Below are 23,147 nucleotides of genomic sequence, written 5' to 3' on the forward strand. Positions count from 1 at the left end.
CAGGCTGGCGGGTGGGCTGTCCTGTAGGACGGCCCACCCACTAGCCTGCCCGTTTGTCCAGAAATCCGGACAAACGGCCAGATTGGCAAAACCCGCCCGTTTGCCCGGACATGCCCTCAAAAAGAGGCCATGTCCGGGTAAATCCGGACATGTGGTAACCCTAGGTGAAGAAGAGCTCTCTACACACACTTACAGAAATACAAACTCAGAAGATGTTTGCTGCACAGCATCATGGTCTGTGCAACCGTTGCATGCACATGCATTCTGGAAGCATAAATTAAGCATTCCAACGAAGGCTACTTCATTCAGCTTGAGAACATCAGAACTAAAACTTTAGCATCATTTTGGCATGGGCCAGGCTGTTAAATTTGAGCATTTTACGCTGCCTGTTTTTTTGTACTCAAGAATTATAAGGTAACGGCAGGGAAATTCTCCACGATTAATTACAGCACACCCACAAGGAAGGATACAAATTTAGACCTTGACTTTAATGTTCATAATTAGTGCATACTGCAGAGTCATGCTGTCTAAGCTCTGCATGCATTTAGGTAAAGATGCTTCATTAGATTCTATTATATTGAGAAACAGAAATTTCAGTGAAATAACATGTTGTCTTCATTGTGTTAGGAACAGCTGTATAAGGTTGCAATTGTACAAATGAAAAGATGTTTTTGTAATTGTATTTTCCAAAAACAGTAGTTTTAAATTATTAAATGGGCAGGGAAGGGACTTACATAAAAATTAGCTAAGAGTTGCAAGCGATAACCAAAAAGCCTGTATATTGATTATTTTTTGGGGGGGGAGGGGGGGAGTATGGATTTTATAAAGGTTTCCCCATGTGTAAAGCCTTCTTACACATGTATAATAATCGTCCCATGGTATACACACACTTTCCACCCGATTTTTAAAACTATTTAACTGGCCAGGAACAGCTCCTGGCCAGTTATCTGGCAATATTCAGTAGGAAATCACCGGTTATCTCCTACTGAATATTGCTGGGTTAGCACTTAGCGGATAACCATTTATATCGCGTGATATAGCCAGCTATCTGCTAATATTCAGCTCATCGCAAGCTAAGTTTGGCAGCCAAATTCAGCCGCTGAAATAGCAGGCCTATCTTTGGCCAGTTTCAACTTAAACGGTCAGAACTGAATATCGGCTTGGCTGGTTAAGTTGAAACTGGCCAGAAAACACTCAGATATTCAATGCAGGTCACCAGAAACAGCCCGCCATTGAATATCCTAGCTCAGAGCCAACTGCAGAAATCAGCCTGGCTAACTCCCGCAGGGGGGCATAAATATTAGGGATGGGTTGCCATTTGCATCGATCTGGGAAATGTCAACGAGATATCCCATGTCGTTCCACGTTGTTATGAAACGACAATGAGAAGAAAACAACATGAACAAATCTTGAGAGAGTGTGTACTATTTGCAAAGAGGGCACCCATTGTGCAAGGGCATGGTGCTCTCTCTTTCAGAAAGTGTGCTCCCTCCACGACTATGCTTCCGTGAGATAAAAACAGCCAAACGACGATGAATAATACACACATTTCTGGAAACAACACAGAAAATGATACCAAATGAACATTTTCTGACCCTCTATCCCTAATCAGTACGCGTTCCAACGAGATGACGCATCTGTGTACCAGTGGCATAGATGCTATGGGGCCACGGGGGCCTGGGCCCCTGTAGATTTGGCCCTGGACCCCCTGCCGACAACCCTTTCAACCCCCCCTCCCGCTGCCAACCCGCTGTCTCCGTCTGCTACCTTTGCTGGTGGGGGACCCCAACCCCCGCCAGCCGAAGTCTTTCTTCTTCCTTCGTTTGGTTTCCAAGTCTGACGTCCTGCACGTTGTATGTGCAGGACGTCAGACTTGGAAACCAAACGAAGGAAAAAGACTTCGGCTGGCGGAGGTTGGGGTCCCCCGCCAGCAAAGGTAGGTGACGGCGGGGACGGGCAGGCGGGGGTCAAGAGGGTCTTTGGCAGGGGGGGGTCAAAGTTGTTCATAGTGGTGCTGGTGGCGGCGGGGGGTGTTGGCAATGGTGGCATGGGGGTCTGCAGCACCGGGGGGGGGGGACTAAAATATGCCCCCTCACCTCGGGCTCTGGACCCCCCCTCCCACCGAAGTCTGGCTACGCCCCTGCCGTGTACATGCGCCACATTATAGTCATTCCCTGGGGTGGAGTTTGGGTGGAGCAGGGACATCCCCATGCAGAGCATGCACACATTTGCACCTGTTTCAGAGCAGGCATAAGGCTTGCGGGGGCACATTTGTGTGCTTTTGGGTCTGGTTTTGTCTGTCTATTTTACAAAACCAGAATTGGCAACTATGACAATAGGCTTAAATAGACACATTTTGGGATTTCTCAAGTAGGTATTCTCAGTGGCGTTCCTAGGGGGGCTGACACCCGGGGCAGATCGCCGATGCGCCCCGCCCCCCGGGTGCAGCGCCCCCCTGGAACAGCGCGAGGCCCCCCCCCCGGTGAAAGAACCCCCCGGGTGCACGCCGCTGGGGGGGGGGGGGGGGGAATGCCGCGTGCCTGCCGGCTCTTCGTTTTCATGCTCCCTCTGCCCCGGAACAGGAAGTAACCTGTTCTGGGGCAAAGGGAGCATGAAAATGAAGAGCCGACAGGCGCGCAGCACCCCCCAGCGGCGTGCACCCGGGGCGGACCGCCCCCACCGCCCCCCCCCCTTGGTATGCCACTGGGTATTCTATTATGAAAATGGGCCATTGGGGGTCAATTCTTTAACACAAGCACTGACATCTATGTGTCCATTATGTATATAAATGTTAAGGGGGTCCTTTGAGGGTCCTTTTACTAAGCTGTGCTAAAAAGTGGCCTTAACGCCCTTACATAGGTCTTTCCTGCACACTAAGGCCATTTTTGAGCATAGCCAGAAAATGGCCGATTTTCCATTTTCTGAATTAATGTCCATGTACTAATTTTGTCATTAGTGCATGGCCATTAAAAAAGATTACGTTATCAACAAGCCCAGCTCCACTAAATATTTCTCTCTAATAAACACTTTAGAAGGTCATTACAGAATTAGTGTTGGATCCATCAGATACACATGCTTCAACCATTAGGCTAAATTATTTGAGCCAAGCAAGAATAAGGATGAGCATGTAATTGTCATTGATCCTTTATCTATATATTCTTTTCATTTTCTTTCCAATGAATGAGAACCTATATGGAGACTGACTTTGAGACAGCTATCAGTGAAACGTGAATTCAAGTCGATCTGATGTGTCTCTTCTGATTTTACATGCATCCCATAATGAAAGATGTAAGAAGAAGTAAAGCTAAGCACTTGATATATATTACATATTGGGAAGAAAATGAAAAAATATATATATCTATATAGATAAAGAAGCAATGACGATTACATGCTCATCCTTCCAGTCAGAGGCATAGACTAGTATCAATTCTCCAGAGTTCTAAATGCCACATCCCACTCCTGGCCCTTTAAAAGGACAGGGCTGATGGGGCATTGCTGCTCAATTGATAGGCTTTTAAAAGAAAGTGTTGTCAGGATGGAGAAGACACCTCCTACTCCCTGTATTGCCTAATGGAAAACAGTCTGATTGAGGCTGAGACCAGAGTGTTAATACAAGGTCACCTGGAGTAGTGACATACATGCCCTTGAGGACGCTAAATTCCCTGGGCCCGATATTCAAAGATTTTATGCTCTTAAATTGGCTTCTTTGAAAATGCATTAGGGTTGAGTGCCTAAATTGTTACTCAAAATCTCATTAAACTAAAGTTAAGAGCATAAAAGGTGTGTAGCCACAAGGATGGATTTAAGCCAGGGGGAGAAAGGTTAGAGGCTAAGCAGTGATATTCAGCCTTAGGCATATAAACTAGACCCAAATCTAGGCTAACAAATGGTAGGCCTAAATTTATAACCATAACTTTTAAACTCCTAACTAAGATTGGACGTGAATGCTTAGGCTTACATTGTGAATGTGCCCTATGACCACCACATTCTGCCCAAATTCCACCCATGTGAACGCTCGCCTGCAAAGTACGTGCCATCGAATTTTGGCACATGCTTACAGAATAGTAAGTAACTGGAAAATGGTCATTTACACAAACATGCGTCAACATATCCGTGTACCTGACTTGCGTTCTTGCTGTCTAAATCTAAAGGCTGTTTATTGGTACCAAGAACACACATAAATGACCTTAATGCTGTCGTCAATGCACGTCTGTGCAACCCTATTTATGTAAATTCCAATGTTCTGACTATACTCTATTCCGTCAAAGGCACCTAAATGTGTTCAAATTCAATTTTATTTGATATACTGCCTATACGTGTGATGTTACGTATTTTATAGATGAGCGTTGACATGGGTGGATTGGGGTGCACCATGGGCAAGACGCACATTTAAAAACACTATAATGTACCTGTATTCTTTAGCGGTGTAGGAATGATCATTTACAGCAGCTCTATGGCTGGTTTAAGAGACTGAACCTGGAATACAGGTATGTTCTTGGCACGTTATGCTGGCACCCTATAATTTCTTTATACAATAAGCTCCAAGTAGGCTTGTTGTAGGCTCCCCATACCAGAATTACTCCCCTGGATTCTATAAAGGTCACCGAAAATTGCACATGCAAATTTAGGCGCTTGCAATTTAACAGGATAATGAGCCAATTAGTGCCAATAACTGACTTTTGAACAAGCAGTTATTAGGCGTGGAAAATTAGGTCCATGATCTGTGCCTAAAATTTATGCATAGCCCAAAAAAGGGGGCGCAGACGGGGACGTTCAAGGGCATTTGGGGGCAGAACAGGGTGTGGTTTTCAGTTATGTGCGTCAAGGGCGTTCCACGCATGCATTTAGGCATGGACATTTGCATCACATTTTCATAGGTGCAAATGGCGGCATCTAAATCTACACAGAATGATAACGCGCAGCTTATAGAATAACGCTTGAGCAGGGTTTTTTTTTTTGAGCCGATTTTTTTAGGCACCATATATAGAATCTAGCCCCCTGTGTGTAGCAGAAGTGATCAGAAATTTCTCAAGGACATTGTCAATGAACCCCAACACTCTCTTTGCCTCATTGGTGGTTGGCCATAAAGGCTGTGGGTGTAAGTAGGCACAACCTAGCAGTACTGCAAACTGGGCTATATCCAAGTTAATTGAAAAGAATAATGTCAACCGAACTGACAAGGCCTACTGACAGGTTGACTGTAGCCAATCTAAAACAGTAGGTCATGAAGAGATGACCTGTTCCGGCAGGGACTACAGCAAAGTCTCAGAAAGTTGACTTGTTTGGACTAAGCTATGATGGGGAGAAATTTGGACTTCCCAATTTTAGCAGGGAGGGATTACAATTCAAATACTGGAAGACCTGAATGATGATTTCCATGGCATACTGGGCAAATAACTGGCATCTTTGGATTTGCAGTATGCCCTGTGCACAAGTTTGAATTACTGTCCAAGACAGATCACAGAGTTGTTATGAGAACAGGGTTCCTGTGGAGCCCTCACATATTTTTTTAATCTGTTAATTTATGAGTATTGTCTCCAGGCTGGACAGTGGAATTTGGAAAACAGTCTTGAACTGCTGTCCAGGAGGAGATGTGTGTGTGTGTTGGGGGGGGGGGGGTGGGGTGGGTAGAGCTAGACATGTTATTGAGAAGCTGATTTGTTGGACTTCTTCCAGACCATTGAAAGAGAGAGAGCAATGATGAGGGGGAAGAGTTCCCATAGGTTAAAATGTGCCCAACACATCATGGGCCCAAAGAGAAGGATGTGGGAGGAACTGACAACCCAAGGCCCTCTGAAAGATACTGCACAACTTACAGAAGCGGAGACAGCAGAGCACAACCCAGCTAAGCAGTTACACTTTATGGAGGTCGAGCTGTTAGTTGGAACCTCACAAGCCCCTTGAGCACTTTTCGTCCTGATGGAGAAGAAGGTAGGGTTATTGGCCCTTGATATCCTGAATTATCTATGTGCAGAGGAAGACTGTTTTCAACCAAAGTAAAGCTTTGTTTTTGTTTTTTTTCTAGCAGTCCTGATGGACAATTCAGTATCTTCCAGAGCATTTAGAATGGAGGTAGCTGTGTTCAGCACTTGGCTAAATTTTGTTTCCAGGCTTGTATTTTGTTTGAGTAAGGCCAGAGCCAGCCTTTTTGTTTGTTATCTGACAGATTGGATTGTGAAGGGATTAACATACAATTATGTAAAGACTGATAACTTAAAGAAACCAAGCCAAGGCTAAAAACCCTGTTTGGGTTGAAGGCTAACTGAAAAGGAGAGCCTCTTTTAAAGCCCTGTTGAGTGAGAGAGAGAGAGAGAGAGAGAGAGAGAGAGAGAGAGAAAGAAATGCTCTGCTGGAACTTTCAAGGCATAGGGCTAGGGAGAGATGGGTTTGGAAACCTGTTGTAATGCCTTATTGAAGCTGGATTATATAAAACAGTGTCCTGGCAAAACTCTTAAAGCTACAAGACCAGAGAATCTGAAGTGGGACACAATTATACTGCTAGAGTGAAACTTGAGAGATAAAGGTTACTGTCATTTTTAATTAAGTTGGAAAACGGTGTGCTTTTATTCATTTCTCTGGCGTAGGATTTCCTAGGTGGATAGTAAAACTCCACAGGAACATTGTGACTGACAGGGGTTGATGAGGCCCTGAAGCCATCACTTTGTGACAGCATCAAGTCTGGCAAGTGAACCTCTCTGCTTTGTGACCACTTAGATGAGGAATGCCACAGAACTCCTAATTGTCCCCTATTGTAGTTAATTTATATGTGGCCCCATTCGCATAGGAAATCGGTCAAGTTAAGGTGATGGCGAAAGCTAGAAGAATACTTGGGTGCATAGGGAACAGGAATGGCCATTAGGAAAAAAATGGGGATGATAGCCCTGCATAAGACTCTAGTGAGACCTAATTGAGAATATTGCGTACAATTCTAGAGATGTCACCTTCAAAAAAGATATATAAACAGGATGCAGTTGGTTCAGAGGGCAGTTACTAAAATGGTCAGCAGTCTTCATCATAAAAAGCATGGGGACAGACTTAAAGATCTCAATATGTATACTTTGGAAGAAAGGCGAGAGAGAGAGAGAGAGAGAGAGAGAGAGAGGAGATATGATAGAGATGCTTAAATACCTACATAAATGCACAGGAGGTGAGTTTTTTTTCACCTGAAAGGAAGCTCTGGAATGAAGGGGCATAGGATGAAGGTGAAAGGGGATAGACTCAGAAGTAACCTGAGGAAATAATTATTCACGGAAAGGGTAGTGAATTTGTGAATCTGACAAAGATCTCAGGTAGGTAACTCAAAATACCTTGGGTTCAATGTTAATAAATCGGTAGCTATGTGGTTCTCAAAAACAGAGACCACCACTTTGGGCGGTAAATTACTTAAGTTGCAGGAGTTGCTCATGAGCTGCCATCTTTGATTGAGCCGATCAGCCATATCAAGCTGGGGTAGTAATAAGTGCTTTTTTTTTTCAGGTGTGGGGGGGGGGGGGGGTGGGGGATGTTCTTGTCTAGGCTAATCTAAGATGACTAGAGCTTCAGCAGAGCATGGCAGTGAAGTTATTTGGGGTAATTCCATAAAGTGGGTACTAACATTTAAGTATGAAATACATGCATTCATGATTACAATAATGGCATATATGCACATACTTTTGCATATATGTCTGTAAATGCCAAATTTCCACCTAAGCATTATTCTACAAATAGGCATTTAAATGCTATAGTGTGTAGCTGGAAGTTGGCATATACACACAGATAGCATTTGGGTACAGAGTGGGCAGGGCACACAGTGACGCAGAAAAATTACATTTGTGCATGTGATTCAGCAGTTCAGGCACTTACAGCAGCTCTATAGCTAGCGAGGAGTAGCCTAGTGGTTAGTGCAGTGGACTTTGATCCCGGTGAACTGGGTTGATTCCCACTGCAGCTCCTTGTGACTCTGGGCAAGTCACTTAACCCTCCATTGCCCCAGGTACAAAATAAGTACCTGTATATACTATGTAAACCGCTTTGAATGTAGTTGCAAAAAAACACAGAAAGGCAGTATATCAAGTCCCGTTCCTTTCCCCCCCCTTCTTTCTCTCTATAGCCAGTGTAACTGTTCATGTCTAATTTATATGTGCATATCTATCCTGTTACAACAGTATTCTGTAAAAGAAAGTATCCACCTATTTTCCTTTCTAGAAAAGGTACCACATAGGCATACTGTTACAGAATTGCCCTAGAAGGGAGGAGAAGGGATCACATTACCTCCACGTTAAGCAGCCTTCGTTGGCTTCTAGTTCTCGCTAGAATTCATAATAAAATGCAATGCTTGGTTTACTGGACCATCTATAGAAGACAGCCTCTGTATTTCATGAATACGTTGGTGTGGTACTCCTCAACTAAGCCATTACGTTCCTCACAACAGGGTTGTTACAGTCCTCTGCTTCAATGGAGCTATGTTTATCCTTAAGTAGTAATAGTATTTTTGGCAATTAGGGTCCTGCACTATGGAACAAACTCCCGCTGGCTTTGAGAGAGAAGATTAATTATCTCCATTTTCACAGGAAAGTGAAACTGTTATTCTTGTTGTTTTTCTTTTTCTTTTCAAGATTTCGGATATGCTTTTGGATGACCTATTATGTTTTTAGCAGGGGGTAAATCAGTAGGGAAGGCCTTGGGTTTTTGGGAACTTTTTATGGTTTAATATTGTATAAACTGTATTTTTGTTTTGTGAACTGCTTGGGGGTCTTATGATGTAAGTGATATAAAATAAATCAAATCATTACGATAAGATTTCTCACTGTTATTTAAATAAAGCAAGCTGTGGCCTTTTTTCTTCTACAAGACCCAGCTCTTGCTATGTGCACCTGGCTGTTTGGGAGTATCACCAGCCAGGGCTGTTAGTGCCCATGTTATGCTTGTCAGTGTCTGAGATAATTAAACTCTGCTGCAGTGGGAAATAAGAAAGCAGTGTGTGGGGGTGGGGGGGGGGGGGGGGGCTAGATATCAGTTCTTTGACAGGGCTAGAAATTAATGATCTTTCAGTCTACTGCCTCTATTGCTCTGACATGAGCAAATGAATGACAGAACACATTCATATTTCTACTGCAAAGGAAATTGTGGAGAGCACACGTTTCGCCATATTTTCATATTTATTTTTAAAAAATTGCTCAAACTAGTCTGATTTCAAATGGATAATTTTGGCAGTATGATGATTTATAGATGCAAAAATATCTGTTCCAGTGGCCTGGATATCAAACATATAAATGGCAAGTGACCGTACTCACCCGCAAATGCGCAGTAGAGACTTCGCTCTCTGTCCCGCCCCCGCGTCAATACGTGATGACGGGGGTGGGACAGAGAGAGAAACTGCGCGAAGGCGAGGGAGGGAACCGCCGACATCGCTACTGCTCCCCCCCGAGGTCGCCGCTACCGCTCCCCCCACCCGGAGTTGCTGTCGCCGCCACCCCCACTCCACCCGGCCTGAGCACTCTCTTCAGTATTGAACTTACATCGCCGACACACAGCAGGCAGATCAGCTGAGCTCCCGTCGGCCTTCCTTCCCTGTGTCCCGCCCTCGCCGACGTTACGTCACACGAGGGCGGGACACAGGCAGAGAAGGAAGGCCGACGGGAGCTCTGCTGATCTGCGTGCTGCGTTTCGGCGACGTAAGTTCAATAGTGAAGAGAGGGCCCGGGCCGGGTGGAGGGGTGGCGGCGACTCCGGGGGGGGGGGGGGCCCTGCAGCGGCAAGGGGAGGGGGCCTTGGAAAAACCCCATACTAGCCCGTTTTAACGGGCTCAATGGCTAGATTTAAAATAAAAAGCACTTATGAGTCACCCTGACTTGCTTTCTGAATTCTGTCGCCCATTCACTAAAGCACGTTACCAACCGGATTTAAAGCGGTTTAATATAGGAGTTTCTCGTGCACTAAGACCAGATTTAATACATCAGTATTTACGGCTTTTTAACTATTTTCTTTTTTGCAGGTCTTGCACTATTTTTTTCCATTAGCATGCGACGCTTCCAAAAATATTCATATGGCAGCACTTACCATCTCCTATTTAGGATACATTAACCCCTGGATTCTATATATGGTGCCCAAAATTGGGCACTGATATTTGGGTGCCGATCCAAAATGGGTGCCCAACAAATTGGCCAAGGAGCCAATTAGTGCCATTAATTGGGTTCGAACTGGCATCAATTTGAATTTGCACATACATCTGCTATTCTATAACGTTGTGCACCTAAATCCCATAGAAGGCAACCCAAAAGGGGCCGTGGCCATGGGAGGTGTATGGGTGGGTCAGGGGTGTATTTAAAATTGGTATGCAGTATTATAGAATACCTGGGATTTGCACCCAAATTGGGCATTGGGAATTACACCTGGTTTCAGCAGATTTTCAGAAAGCTTTTGACAGAGTTCCTCATGAGAGACTCCTGAGAAAATTAAAGAGTCATGGAGTAGGAGGCAGTGTTTTGTTGTGGATTAGGAATTGGTTATTGGACAGAAAACAGAGTGTAGAATTAAATGGCCATTTCTCTCAATGGAGGAGGGTGATTAGTGGAGAGCCACAAATATGAACTGGGACCAGTGCTTTTTAACATATTTATAAATTACCTGGAAATCAGAACAATGCGGACTGTGAAAAATTGTAGGAAGACCGTAGGAAATTGGAAGACTGGGTATGCAAATGGCAGATTAAATTTAATGTGGACAAATGCAAAGTGGTGCACATTGGGAAGAATAATCCGAATCATTGTTACCTGACGCTAGGGTCCGCCTTGAGGGTCAGCATCTAAGAAAAAGATCTAGGTGTCATTATAGACAATATGCTGAAATTTTCTGCCCAAATGTGTGGCAGCGGTCCAAAAAGCAAACAGGATGCTAGGGATTATAAAGAAAGAGATGGTAAATAAAACCGAGAATACTATAATGCCTCTGTATCGCTCCATGGTGTGACCTCACCTTGAGCATTGTGTTCAGTTCTGGTCGCCGTATCTCAAAAAAGATATAGTTGACTTAGAAAAGGTTCTAAGAAGAGCAACCAAAATGTTAAAGGGGATGGAACTTGTCTTATATGAGGAAAGGCTAAAGAGGTTAGGGCTCTTCAGCTTGGAAGAGACAGATGAGGGGAGATATGATTGAGGTCTACAAAATCCTGAGTGTCTGTTGAATGAGTAGAAGTAAATTGATATTTTACTCTTTCAAAAAGTACAAAGACTAGGGAAGACTCAATGAAATTATATGGAAATACTTTTAAAACAAATAGGAGGAAATATTTTTTCACTCAATGAATAGTTAAGCTCTGGAACTCATTGCCGGAGGAGATAGTAACAGTGTATCTGGGTTTATAAAAGGTTTGGACAAGTTCTTGTAGGAAAGGTCCATAGTCTGTTATTGAGACAGACATGAGGAAGCCACTGCTAGCCTTGAGATTCGTAGCATGGAATGTTGTTACTATTTGGGTATCTGCCAGGTACTTGTGACCTGGATTGGCCACTATTGGAAACAGGAAGCTAGGCTAGATGGACCATTGGTCTGACCAAGTATGGATATTCTTATGTTCACTCAATGCAATTCTATAATGGGTGCTCATCTTTGAGTGCCTAATATAAATAGTTTTTGAGCGCCGATTTTATTTTGGTGCTGACTGTTGAGTGCCATTGAATCTAGCCTTACATGTTCTTGCATTAAGTCTGAATTATCCAGTTAGCATGTGTCAATGTGAACCCACTAGCTGGATATCACATCCACATCCATTCCCCATCCTTGACATACCAGCTCCCAAAAAGATACATAAAGTAAATAACGTATCTCAAAAAAAATATAGTGGAATTAGAAAAAGGTTCAAAGAAGAGCGACCAAAATGATAAAGGGGATGAAACTCCTCTCGTATGAGGAAAGGCTAAGGAGGTTAGGCAGTGGCGTAGCCACAGGTGGGCCTGGGTGGGCCAGGGCCCACCCACTTTGGACTCAGGCCCACCCAAAATTGTGACACTCTTGCTGTGGCTGGTGGGGATCCCAAACCTTGGGCACCAGCGCTCTTCCAAATGTCAGCCAGCGGCACTTTGCTGGAGACCGGCCCTTCTGCACATGCTCAGTTTCAGACATGCATAAGCACTGAATATGCACGACAAGCCGGTAGCAGCATCAGTTTGAGGCAAGTGCTGCTGGCTGCTGTTTGGAAGAGTGCTGGCTGCTCGAAGAGGAGGAGGAGGAAACCTTCAAGAAGCAGGGTTTGGGGTCTGTGGGCAGAGAAGGGTGGAGACAGAAGCAAACCAGAGGGAGATTGGGGGGGGGGGGGATGTAATTCCATGCCCACCCACCTTGGGCTCAGGCCCACCCAAATTTGACCATCTGGCTACGCCCCTGAGGTTAGGGCTCTTCAGCTTGGAAAAGAGATGGATGAGGGGAGACATGATTGAGGTCTACAAAATCCTGAGTGGTGTAGAACGAGTAGAAGTAAATCGACTTTTTTTACTCGTTCCAAAAGTAAAAAGACTAGGGGACACTTGAGGAAGTTACATGGAAATACATTTAAAACAAATAGGAGTTAAGCTCTGGAACTCTTTGCTGGAGGTTGTGGTAACAGCGGTTAGTGTATCTGGGTTTAAAAAAAGGTTTGGACAAATTCCTGGAGGAAAAGTCCATAGACTGTTATTGAGACAGACATGGGAAGCAACTGCTTGCCCTGGGATTTGTAGTAAGGAGTGTTGCCATGATTTGGGTTTCTGCCAGGTACTTGTGACCTGGCTTGGTCATTGTTTGGAAAACAGGATACTGGGCTAGATGGACCATTGGTCTGACCCAGTGTGGCTACTCTTATAGCGTACAATTAGAGCACGCAAAATACTGCAAAGCTTTCATGTGCTAAATACGTGTTAGGGGCTAACACCCTTTAGAAAGGAAGCTCTACATATAGGGGAAGAGTTGTAGAGAGTCATAGACAGGGATCAGTGCACAGAATGTAGCGTCTACTAACAATGAAGTTCAACCTGCTATATGATAATCTCTGGTTCATGGTTGGCAATGACCAATCAGGACACAGCTTTCATATAAGCATTATGTGATCTTAATAGCCAGCTGCCAAGTTCCCTGCAGCTTGTCCTCAATATAGCACTGCTCTGTTTACCTACAACTTTTATACCTATTGTAAAAAAGCTCTTTCACAGTTATAAATGTGCTATCAGCTCTAATAGCTCAAGACTGAAAACAAATGGCTCCTGCCTCTTAAACACCAGAGCTTATTTGGATCAAGAGACATTTGCCTTTATATAGGAACCAGGAGGGTTTATTACTTAATTCAGCAGGACAATCTATTAAACTGCTTGTAATAAAAGATTTAAAAAAATGTATAGTGTATTTATTTAAGAATGATATAGCGCTACTCATATAGCTGTTAAAAGCTGCCTTACAAATGAACCAACTGTGAAAACAGATGTTTAACAGCAAAGCAAAATGCAGCTGGATAAAGAACCGAGGCTTAAAAATCAATGTTCTTTTCCATGTCACAAGGTAAGGCGCATGATGCGTTTATTAAACTTAGGATAAATATATTCTGAAATTCCTAACAAAAATTCATATATGTTTTGTCTAGGTGATTCAGGTTTTGAGTTGCTTTGCTAGGCACTAGAGAATGACACGGGGATAAAATCTGTCCACGTCCCTGCCCTGTCCCCGTGGGTTCTGTTTCTGTCCCCACCCCATCCCTGCAGGCCCCGTCTCCGTCCCTTTCCTGTCCCCGTAGGCCCTGTCTCTATCCCCGTCCCTGCCCCATCTCACAAGGTTCTGACCCTGTCTTCGCCCCATCCCCGTGGGCTCTGTTCTTATCTGCAGAAACTTCGAACACTTATGATTTTATATTTAAATCTATTTATTAAAGTATAAAAAGGAACAATATGCTGTGCAACTGTTCTATATAAATTACAAATAGAAAACAACAATAACAACGAGCAGCTATAATAAACCCTCCAACTACCACCACCCTTTACCCTTCCAACCCCAACAATAGCTGACTTCTCTTTCGAAAATAAGCCTGTAAGCCAACCAGGACACCATGCAAAGGGCTTGCTTTCCTGAAAAATACTTGTAACATTTCGTGCCACCAGTAAATCAGGCCCTTGGCTTTGGTAAATCTGAAGCACAGGACTATTTGACATTAGCAAACTGTTCTCTAGACATTCAATAACATTCGTGAATGTTATTCGGTTCCACAATCACTAGTCACAATACAGGCAGTAACTGAATACCTGGTAAATGTTTTCTTCCGTATCAGGATCACGGATTGGCTCATGTCCCGCCTCAAACACAATGTACTATTACATCAGCAGCCAGAGGGAAAAAGAGCAAAGATCAAAGAGAAGGAAAATACAGAGAAGTTTGGAAGGTCAAATACAAAGTCACAAGCAAGCAATATACATGTAAATTCAGTAACTATGGATAACTGGCTTACTAAAAGATAAAGGTGCATACTTCTATTTCTTTCTAACTTTTAAATTTTACTTCATTTTGTACTTAAAACAAAATTTCAAAAATGGACACAGAAAACAATGTCAGATCTACCTTGCTACCTCTTCCTACAATGTTTGTGGCATTCTACCAATCTCCCCCCCCCTACCCTGGGGGGTAACCCATGCTGCCTTTTACCTCACTCATAACTGCAGGGTCTTCATGGAGAAGGAGTGATTTCTAGTTGCTTCTACTGTGCTAGTGCGGTTTTTCAAAATGGCTGCCATCCAATCAGCATGCACCATTTTGTTGCACAGCAAAAATTCAGAATAGCTCGGGCCTCAGGTCAGTTGATATCATTTTGTAAAACTGCACCAGTGGGGTAGACACCATAGGGGATCACTTCTGCTCTGCTGTCATAAATGGGTTAAAAGACAGGATGATGAGACTGGTAGAAGATTAGCACTATGGGGGTGGGGGCTAAGTGTTGGAACTAGTTACCAACATTTATTTGTCACCAGTCCAGTTATATGTTATTTGTTGAAAAAATCATGATAGGCCTAAGGCCTACAACCTGTTCTCTTGATCCTTGCCCAGCAAAGATAGTACAATGAGTGAGCATAGACCTCACTGAACGGGCCACAAAAATTGTTTACACCTCTCTTGTGGCAGGGCAGCTGCCAACAACACTAAAAAGAGCTGTTGTGCACCCCCTACTGAAAAAGAGCTCACTCAACCAGGACAAGCTCGAAAACTAACATTACTTTCCGAGCAAAACTTATAGTAAAGACAGTCTGTATTCAACTCAACAACTGGATAATTGAACGTAATTGGCTAGACCCATCTCAATCTGGCTTCAGACCTAGGTACGGAACAGAAACAGTACTTGTGTCCCTTCTTGATGATCTGCACAGAAATCATGATAGGGGATCTGCCTCGATACTAGTGTTGCTGGATTTCTCAGTCGTCTTTGACACTGTGGATCATAATATCATGCTTACAGAATAAGATACCCATTTACACTCCTTTGAGACCTCTAAGGTCCTCTCAAGGATCATCACTATCTGCCTCTCATCAAAAGAAATTGTATGATGTGATACCCACCAGCGAGCCTTCTCAGAAGAAGCCCCCACTCTCTGGAATTTACTCCCAGAGGAGCTACATATAACTCGAGAATACCTCTACTTCTGGAAGCAGGTAAAAGCCTGGCTCTTCTCCCAAGCCTTTAATACATAGGGTAACTGAATATACACCCATTCTGCACCTGGACTAACTTGCAACACACTGGGGTCCTTTTACCAAGCTGCAGGAAAAAGGGCCTTGCGCTAGCAGCAGGGGCCATTTTTCCCGTGCGGCAGGGCCATTTTACCGTAGCAGGTAAAAAGTCCCCAGACACACATGGCCATGCGGTAAGAGAACTCTTACCGCATGGCCATGCGGCAGGAAGCCCTTACCGCCACCCATTGTGGTGGCGATAAGGGCTCCTGTGCTAACCTGATGGTAACTAGGCAGCGTGTGGGAATGTCCGATTACCATCTGGTTACCGCCGTGCAAGCCATTTCCAGGGTTTTTCTTTTTCCCCCAGAAATAGTGCACGCTCGAGGCGAGACTACCGCCAGTGGCCGCGTTGAACCGGCGGTACTCCCGGAAGAGCGAGCGGTAAGCCAGTGTTGGGATTACCACTGCTCTGTAACCTAGACCAGTTCCTTAAATCTTGATTAACTGTACAAAGAACTTGCCTTTAGTTTAGTCACCCATTTATTTATCCCAACTGACTGTGTACCACACATCTTGTCCCCATGTATATATATCTGCATTTGACCCCTCAGTTATACGGCAAGCTGTATTACAGAAAAGCATTAGTATCATAGCAATGTTATTTGAATGTTCTAATTGTGTGCTTATTAGATGTTTCATTAGTATTACGCTGACCTCATATTATATCTTTGAATTTCAGTACTATTGAATGTGTATATTTTTGATCCTGTTTCAGCCTTGGTTGAATCTCTTCATAAAGGCGGTTAATAAAGCCCAATAAATAAACATTTTTGCAATGGTTATTTCATCAGTTTGCTTAATCACACGTGGTTTTTTTTAGTACTATTTTCCCTTCTTGAACAGCACTGTATCTTCTAGGGTTTGTCCTGTCTCTTGATGTCTATAAGCCACATTGATCTAGTCTCTGATATAAGCGGCATACAAGCATTGACTGTAACGTAATGTAACATAATTTTCTATTTTATTAGGGGTTAGAGAATCTTGACGCCTAGGAGAGCAGAGATTGAAGTAATGAGTGAGTATACGTAAGAAATTAGGAGTGTGCAGTGAAAAATCTTTTGTTTAATGCTCTACTGCACACACAAAATTTAGCAGCATACTCTGAAATCTCAGGGAGGGTAATTATAAATGAAGGGGTCAATAGTCAAAAGTGTTTAACCAGGCAGGAGAGGCTCCTGCCCACTGAAACCTCGCTGAGCTAGTCAACCTCTGAGATTCAGTATCATTTAAGCGGGTATCCTCGGATACTCAAAAGCATTTATCTGGCCTGGATTGGCACCTTGCCAATTAAATACCCTATATGCGGCTATCCGGAAATATTCAGCGTGGGATAGCCGGCTATCTCCCGCTGAATATCACCAGTTAGCGGCTAGCAGTTAGCTGGTTATATCGGCCCACATAACCGGCTATCCGTTCATTTTCAGCCCCACTTTAGCAGCTATACTTGACCACATGAATATGTGGGATATCTTTGGCCAGCTAGAAGATAACCAGCTACATCGGTATATCAACATAGCCGGTTATCTTCTAACCAACCAAAAATAAATTGGATATTCAACGCCAGTCACCGGAAACAGACTGGCATTGAATATCTGGGTTTAGTGGTGTCTGCAGGAGTCTCGCGGTCTGTATATCGGCTCCTTGGTGTTTCTGAATACCTCCGCTAACTGGTCAACCCTGAACCAGATAGGTTAGGTGTGGAGCTAGGGCGCTGTTCAGTTCACTGACTGGTTAAATAACCACATAAAGTTTGGGCAACAAAACAGCTGTCCTAACTCTATGCCCTGGGTTAACCGGGCACAGGTCTGAACATTGGTTTAACATCTTGGTCAGTGGACATACCTGGATATTCAATGCATTGAATACCTGGGGTTAGGTTACCTCATGGCTGGAAGCGGCTTATAAGCTGCTCACTGCCACAGGCCGAATATTGACCAGGACATTTCTATCAGTAATGCAGAAATTTTCTTTTAGAAAATTGCTCTCTCAATATGTTGATAAACATATGCCCAAAAGACCTATATGGACATTCTTTTACCTGTATTCCTGGGGGAATGGTCTTGGGAATGGGGTGGGGGGATCATTTGTGTGCATAATGTAGATTGTAGAAAGCATGTACAACAAATCTACTTCCAGTGAACAGAAGACATAGCTCTGTATGTGTAGTTTCGCTGGCATAAATTTGGAAGCAAATGCATACATATAACTTATACATGTAATGACAGGGTGTCACAAAACGACCTAATTAGTGTTTGTCACACCTTTTTAGCCATTCAAAAGCAACACAATGAAATGATCCACAATTGGAAGCTTGTTCCTGTTGTTTGGTTTGACATATGATGTAAAACAAAACAAATGTTGATGTTTTGGGGTTGTTTAGCATGAATGCACATCTCTGTAAGAAATCTCATATGGCATGTGTGGAAAATCTGTCTGAATGCTCCAAGTATATCCACTAGGTCAGGATTTGCTTTCATTGCAAACAACACGGACCGTGGCAAACTAAATCTTTCATATTTCTGCTATATTCTTATATCCCCAGGAGCCACGTCAGATCTCTGCAAGATACTTTTCAGTGGCAAGAGGGCAAATCTTTACACTTTCTAAACGGCAATGTAAATGAAGGATTTTTCGATCGTGCAAGATGAATGGCATCATTATTTCAACATCTTTGATCGGTGTTTCAAAAATATCTAAAGAAAACAATACACGCTCTCTCCTCTGCTCGTGTTTTGTGAAATTATTTCTCTTCAGCAGGATAATTATACTTTTAGAGCACCCTGTTATTAGCTGTGAGCTGGCAGCAAGCTGCTTCCTTTTCACTGTCTTCTAGGAAATGTTGCATTTCATGAAGTCGTAAATTACCTGGTATACAGGGTCTTCTACATCTTCTTCCAAAATGGTCTATGTCAAGGGGTACAGAAAGAAAAGCAAGAAAAACAGCACAGATATGAGAAGCAGAACTGGAAATCAAAGGACAGCAAGGGAATCAGGCAGATGTGGCTCAAGAATGTTGAAGGCGGTTAAGGTTGACACACAGATGTGGCCTAAGTTATTTGCTTATCATTCATGGTATCTTATCATTTTAAAAAAAAATCAAGATCTGTAGAGTCTTTGCATTATTAACATCTTTATGGATTTCTACAGAGTGCATGCACTTCCATGATAGGCTGGAAATATTTAGCCCCCTCCCCCCACACCCATTAAGAAATGCAAAAAATCTCTAGTTTTTCTACCATTTACATAGCTCAGTGATTCCCAAACCTGGTCCTGGAGGCACCCCAGACAGTCAGGTTTTCAGGATATCCATAATGAATATTCATGAGACAGATTTGCATTTGCATCAAAGTCTTAGCACCTGATTTACAAAGGGGGGGGGGGGGTCCTCCTTTCTCCTCAATATTTGGGGTCCATTCTCAAAGTGGCAAATCATCTAAATCCCTGCATTAGCTCTTTTGAAATGTGAATGGGGGTGGATGGTTTGATTTAGCTGCACTAAAAATAGGCTGACCAGAAGCCCTTAGATCTGGGCAGGGAATTTGCTTCCCGGGTGGGAAGGAGATCTCTGATTCTAGATGCTGAGACAGCTGGCTAGATTTAGACCTGCTGGCTTGGTACCTAATCTAGGTACAAGGCCCAGCAGGTCTAAATCTAGCCAGCTGTCTCTGCAACTGGAATCACTGATCTCCTTCCCACCCACCTAAACATTCCCAAGTCCCTTTCACACCTACCAGATCTTAAAAAGAACTTTTAGCTTCCCCCTTCCCCCCAATTCTCATTTTTTCATCCAGTTTTAGTAAAAACACCCCTAGACGGTACTCTGATATCCATCCCATACACTTGATTTTACAAACATTATTTGCCCCTGATTCCTCCCTCTCTCTGTTGGATCTAAGAGAAGAACTCCTCTTCCCCAGAAAACCCCAAAAGTAACAAATGCACATTTGGCAGAAGGATACAGACTGACTTCCTCCAGGCCCATTGCTAAGTGCTGAGCCAGTAAGAGGTACAGTGGGGGAAATAAGTATTTGATCCCTTGCTGATTTTGTAAGTTTGCCCACTGACAAAGACATGAGCAGCCCATAATTGAAGGGTAGGTTATTGGTAACAGTGAGAGATAGCACATCACAAATTAAATCCGGAAAATCACATTGTGGAAAGTATATGAATTTATTTGCATTCTGCAGAGGGAAATAAGTATTTGATCCCTCTGGCAAACAAGACCTAATACTTGGTGGCAAAACCCTTGTTGGCAAGCACAGCGGTCAGACGTCTTCTGTAGTTGATGATGAGGTTTGCACACATGTCAGGAGGAATTTTGGTCCACTCCTCTTTGCAGATCATCTCTAAATCATTAAGAGTTCTGGGCTGTCGCTTGGCAACTCGCAGCTTCAGCTCCCTCCATAAGTTTTCAATGGGATTAAGGTCTGGTGACTGGCTAGGCCACTCCATGACCCTAATGTGCTTCTTCCTGAGCCACTCCTTTGTTGCCTTGGCTGTATGTTTTGGGTCATTGTCGTGCTGGAAGACCCAGCCACGACCCATTTTTAAGGCCCTGGCGGAGGGAAGGAGGTTGTCACTCAGAATTGTACGGTACATGGCCCCATCCATTCTCCCATTGATGCGGTGAAGTAGTCCTGTGCCCTTAGCAGAGAAACACCCCCAAAACATAACATTTCCACCTCCATGCTTGACAGTGGGGACGGTGTTCTTTGGGTCATAGGCAGCATTTCTCTTCCTCCAAACACGGCGAGTTGAGTTCATGCCAAAGAGCTCAATTTTTGTCTCATCTGACCACAGCACCTTCTCCCAATCACTCTCGGCATCATCCAGGTGTTCACTGGCAAACTTCAGACGGGCCGTCACATGTGCCTTCCGGAGCAGGGGGACCTTGCGGGCACTGCAGGATTGCAATCCGTTATGTCGTAATGTGTTACCAATGGTTTTCGTGGTGACAGTGGTCCCAGCTGCCTTGAGATCATTGACAAGTTCCCCCCTTGTAGTTGTAGGCTGATTTCTAACCTTCCTCATGATCAAGGATACCCCACGAGGTGAGATTTTGCGTGGAGCCCCAGATCTTTGTCGATTGACAGTCATTTTGTACTTCTTCCATTTTCTTACTATGGCACCAACAGTTGTCTCCTTCTCGCCCAGCGTCTTACTGATGGTTTTGTAGCCCATTCCAGCCTTGTGCAGGTGTATGATCTTGTCCCTGACATCCTTAGACAGCTCCTTGCTCTTGGCCATTTTGTAGAGGTTAGAGTCTGACTGATTCACTGAGTCTGTGGACAGGTGTCTTTCATACAGGTGACCATTGCCGACAGCTGTCTGTCATGCAGGTAACGAGTTGATTTGGAGCATCTACCTGGTCTGTAGGGGCCAGATCTCTTACTGGTTGGTGGGGGATCAAATACTTATTTCCCTCTGCAGAATGCAAATAAATTCATATACTTTCCACAATGTGATTTTCCGGATTTAATTTGTGATGTGCTATCTCTCACTGTTACCAATAACCTACCCTTCAATTATGGGCTGCTCATGTCTTTGTCAGTGGGCAAACTTACAAAATCAGCAAGGGATCAAATACTTATTTCCCCCACTGTAAACCGGTATTCTCTGTCATATTAGGGGTCTTTTCTGTGGGGATGGGGAAGCTCCAGGATCAGAGGGTTTTTAGAGAGTCATAAACAGTGAAAGGGGTGGGCCACAGGGACCATGGCCCTACCAAATTTTTATCCCCTGGGAGATGTTCCGCTGAGCCTGTAAGGAGTTACTCTATTTTAGATCATAGAGATAGGAGGGAGATTTTTTATTTATTGCTATTTATTTTAAGATTCAGCAGATGTGTGTGGGTGTGTGGCGGGGGGGGGGGGGGGGGGGAGGAGGTCTTTACTAGGACATGACTTAAATGGTTAATGTAAATTTTCTGTAGTAGCCAAATAAACATAGATTCCAAATCTACGCACTTACCTATGTTTTATCTGAATTTTATCCGAAAAGGATCCGTGGATTAGCTAAAAAGGAGCTGTTTAGCTGGCGATAATTTGATTGGCTAAGACAGTGCCATTTTGAAAATTGATCCCTTGAGGTAGGATTTTAAGTTTCAGGAAAAAGTAGGCCCAAAAGCTTGCATGCTTTGATTGTATGTTTTGCGACTAAAGAGCAACTGTGCAAGTCAGTTCTTCCGCAAAACAACACACTTGCGATTTTTAATTTCAAAAGTGCTAAGCTTAAGAAAAGGATGAAAGCTGCACAGTGATTACTGGATAAAAATTTACCTGCATACTTTTGTTTTCTGGAAAAGCTGTCCCCTTTCTTGTCCATACAAGAAATAAATCTTTAGGTAAAAGATGCTCTTATTTTAGATTGTGATGGAAGGCTTTTTGACTCTACTTTTGATTAAAATTTAAATTAAACCCTAGGTCACAAGAAATGGAGGCTGTGAAAGCCTTGGATAGTAAATTGATTATATACTGTACAATGAGATAACTAGAGGTACTTTGCCCCATTGACAACATAACCGCTCGTTAGACAAAGGTCCTCCTAGGACAGGACTCTCAAAACATTGTCTTTGAGGGCTACAAACCAGTTGGATTTTCAGGATATCCATAATTATATTTATTTTATTTACTGGAATTTGATATGCTGCTCTTTACAGAAGCATCAGAATGGTTTACATACCCCAGAGAAGCTAAGTTACCCATTTCCAAACTGGAGATTTGGGGACAGTTCTGGATTTCTGACCACCCCGTTCTGGTGCATTATGGGACTTGTAGTACTGATGTAAATGGGCAGGGCCAGGCACTACAAATGTCACGCTGTTTTAGGATGTAAATTCAAAACCAAGACAAGTCTCCATTCTGGAACTGGGTAATTTGGCATCTCTGCAAACCAGCATTTCAGAACACAGATGAAAAATTTGTCTGCCTCAATTCTGTGCAAATGTTTCACTTGCATATCCATGAGGGACAGGCTGAAAAACAGACTGGTTTGCGAAGACCAGAGTTCAAAACCCCTTCTGAAGAAGGCATTTCTGTTTTGTACATTCCATACCGTCATAAACCTACATTTCTGTGTCACTAATTTACAAATCTTTTTCACATCAGCACTTCATAATGTCCTTTCAAATCATGACTGGCCCTGTGATTCATTGACTCCTCTCTGCTGTGCCGCTTCTTTCCGTACCTGGTATACTGCTTGTTCACACTGTTTATCTTTCTGTGCCTTTTTCTCCATTTCTTCCCTTTGTTTCAATTCGTAAATGAGTTGGAAGAGATCTCGCAAGTCCAATATGACGGGCTCGGCCTACACAAAGTTCGGAGAAAGTACACATGGATTTTAACTGGATAGGCTTGCCGACTTATTGACAAAGAAAAAAACCGACGCCTGCTCTGCCCCATTCCTCTTCCCTTGTCCCGCCTCCGTGTCCCTCC

At 43.6% G+C, this 23,147-nt stretch overlaps 1 protein-coding gene across 1 annotated transcript in view; it reads right to left on the reverse strand.

Annotated features, from left to right (window-relative positions):
* LOC115471808 (disabled homolog 1-like) overlaps window positions 1–23,147 on the reverse strand; it is a 119,549-nt gene that overhangs the window by 70,821 nt on the left and 25,581 nt on the right. The window contains exons 3-5 of the mRNA XM_030205639.1: window positions 22,900–23,019; window positions 18,580–18,618; window positions 14,238–14,303 (exon numbers count right to left, since the gene is read on the reverse strand). Coding sequence (XP_030061499.1) covers window positions 14,238–14,303; window positions 18,580–18,618; window positions 22,900–23,019 — 225 coding nt within the window. The remainder of the gene's footprint in view (window positions 1–14,237; window positions 14,304–18,579; window positions 18,619–22,899; window positions 23,020–23,147) is intronic.

This window comes from Microcaecilia unicolor, chromosome 6 (assembly GCF_901765095.1).
Source record: "Microcaecilia unicolor chromosome 6, aMicUni1.1, whole genome shotgun sequence".
Lineage (NCBI taxonomy): Eukaryota > Metazoa > Chordata > Amphibia > Gymnophiona > Siphonopidae > Microcaecilia > Microcaecilia unicolor.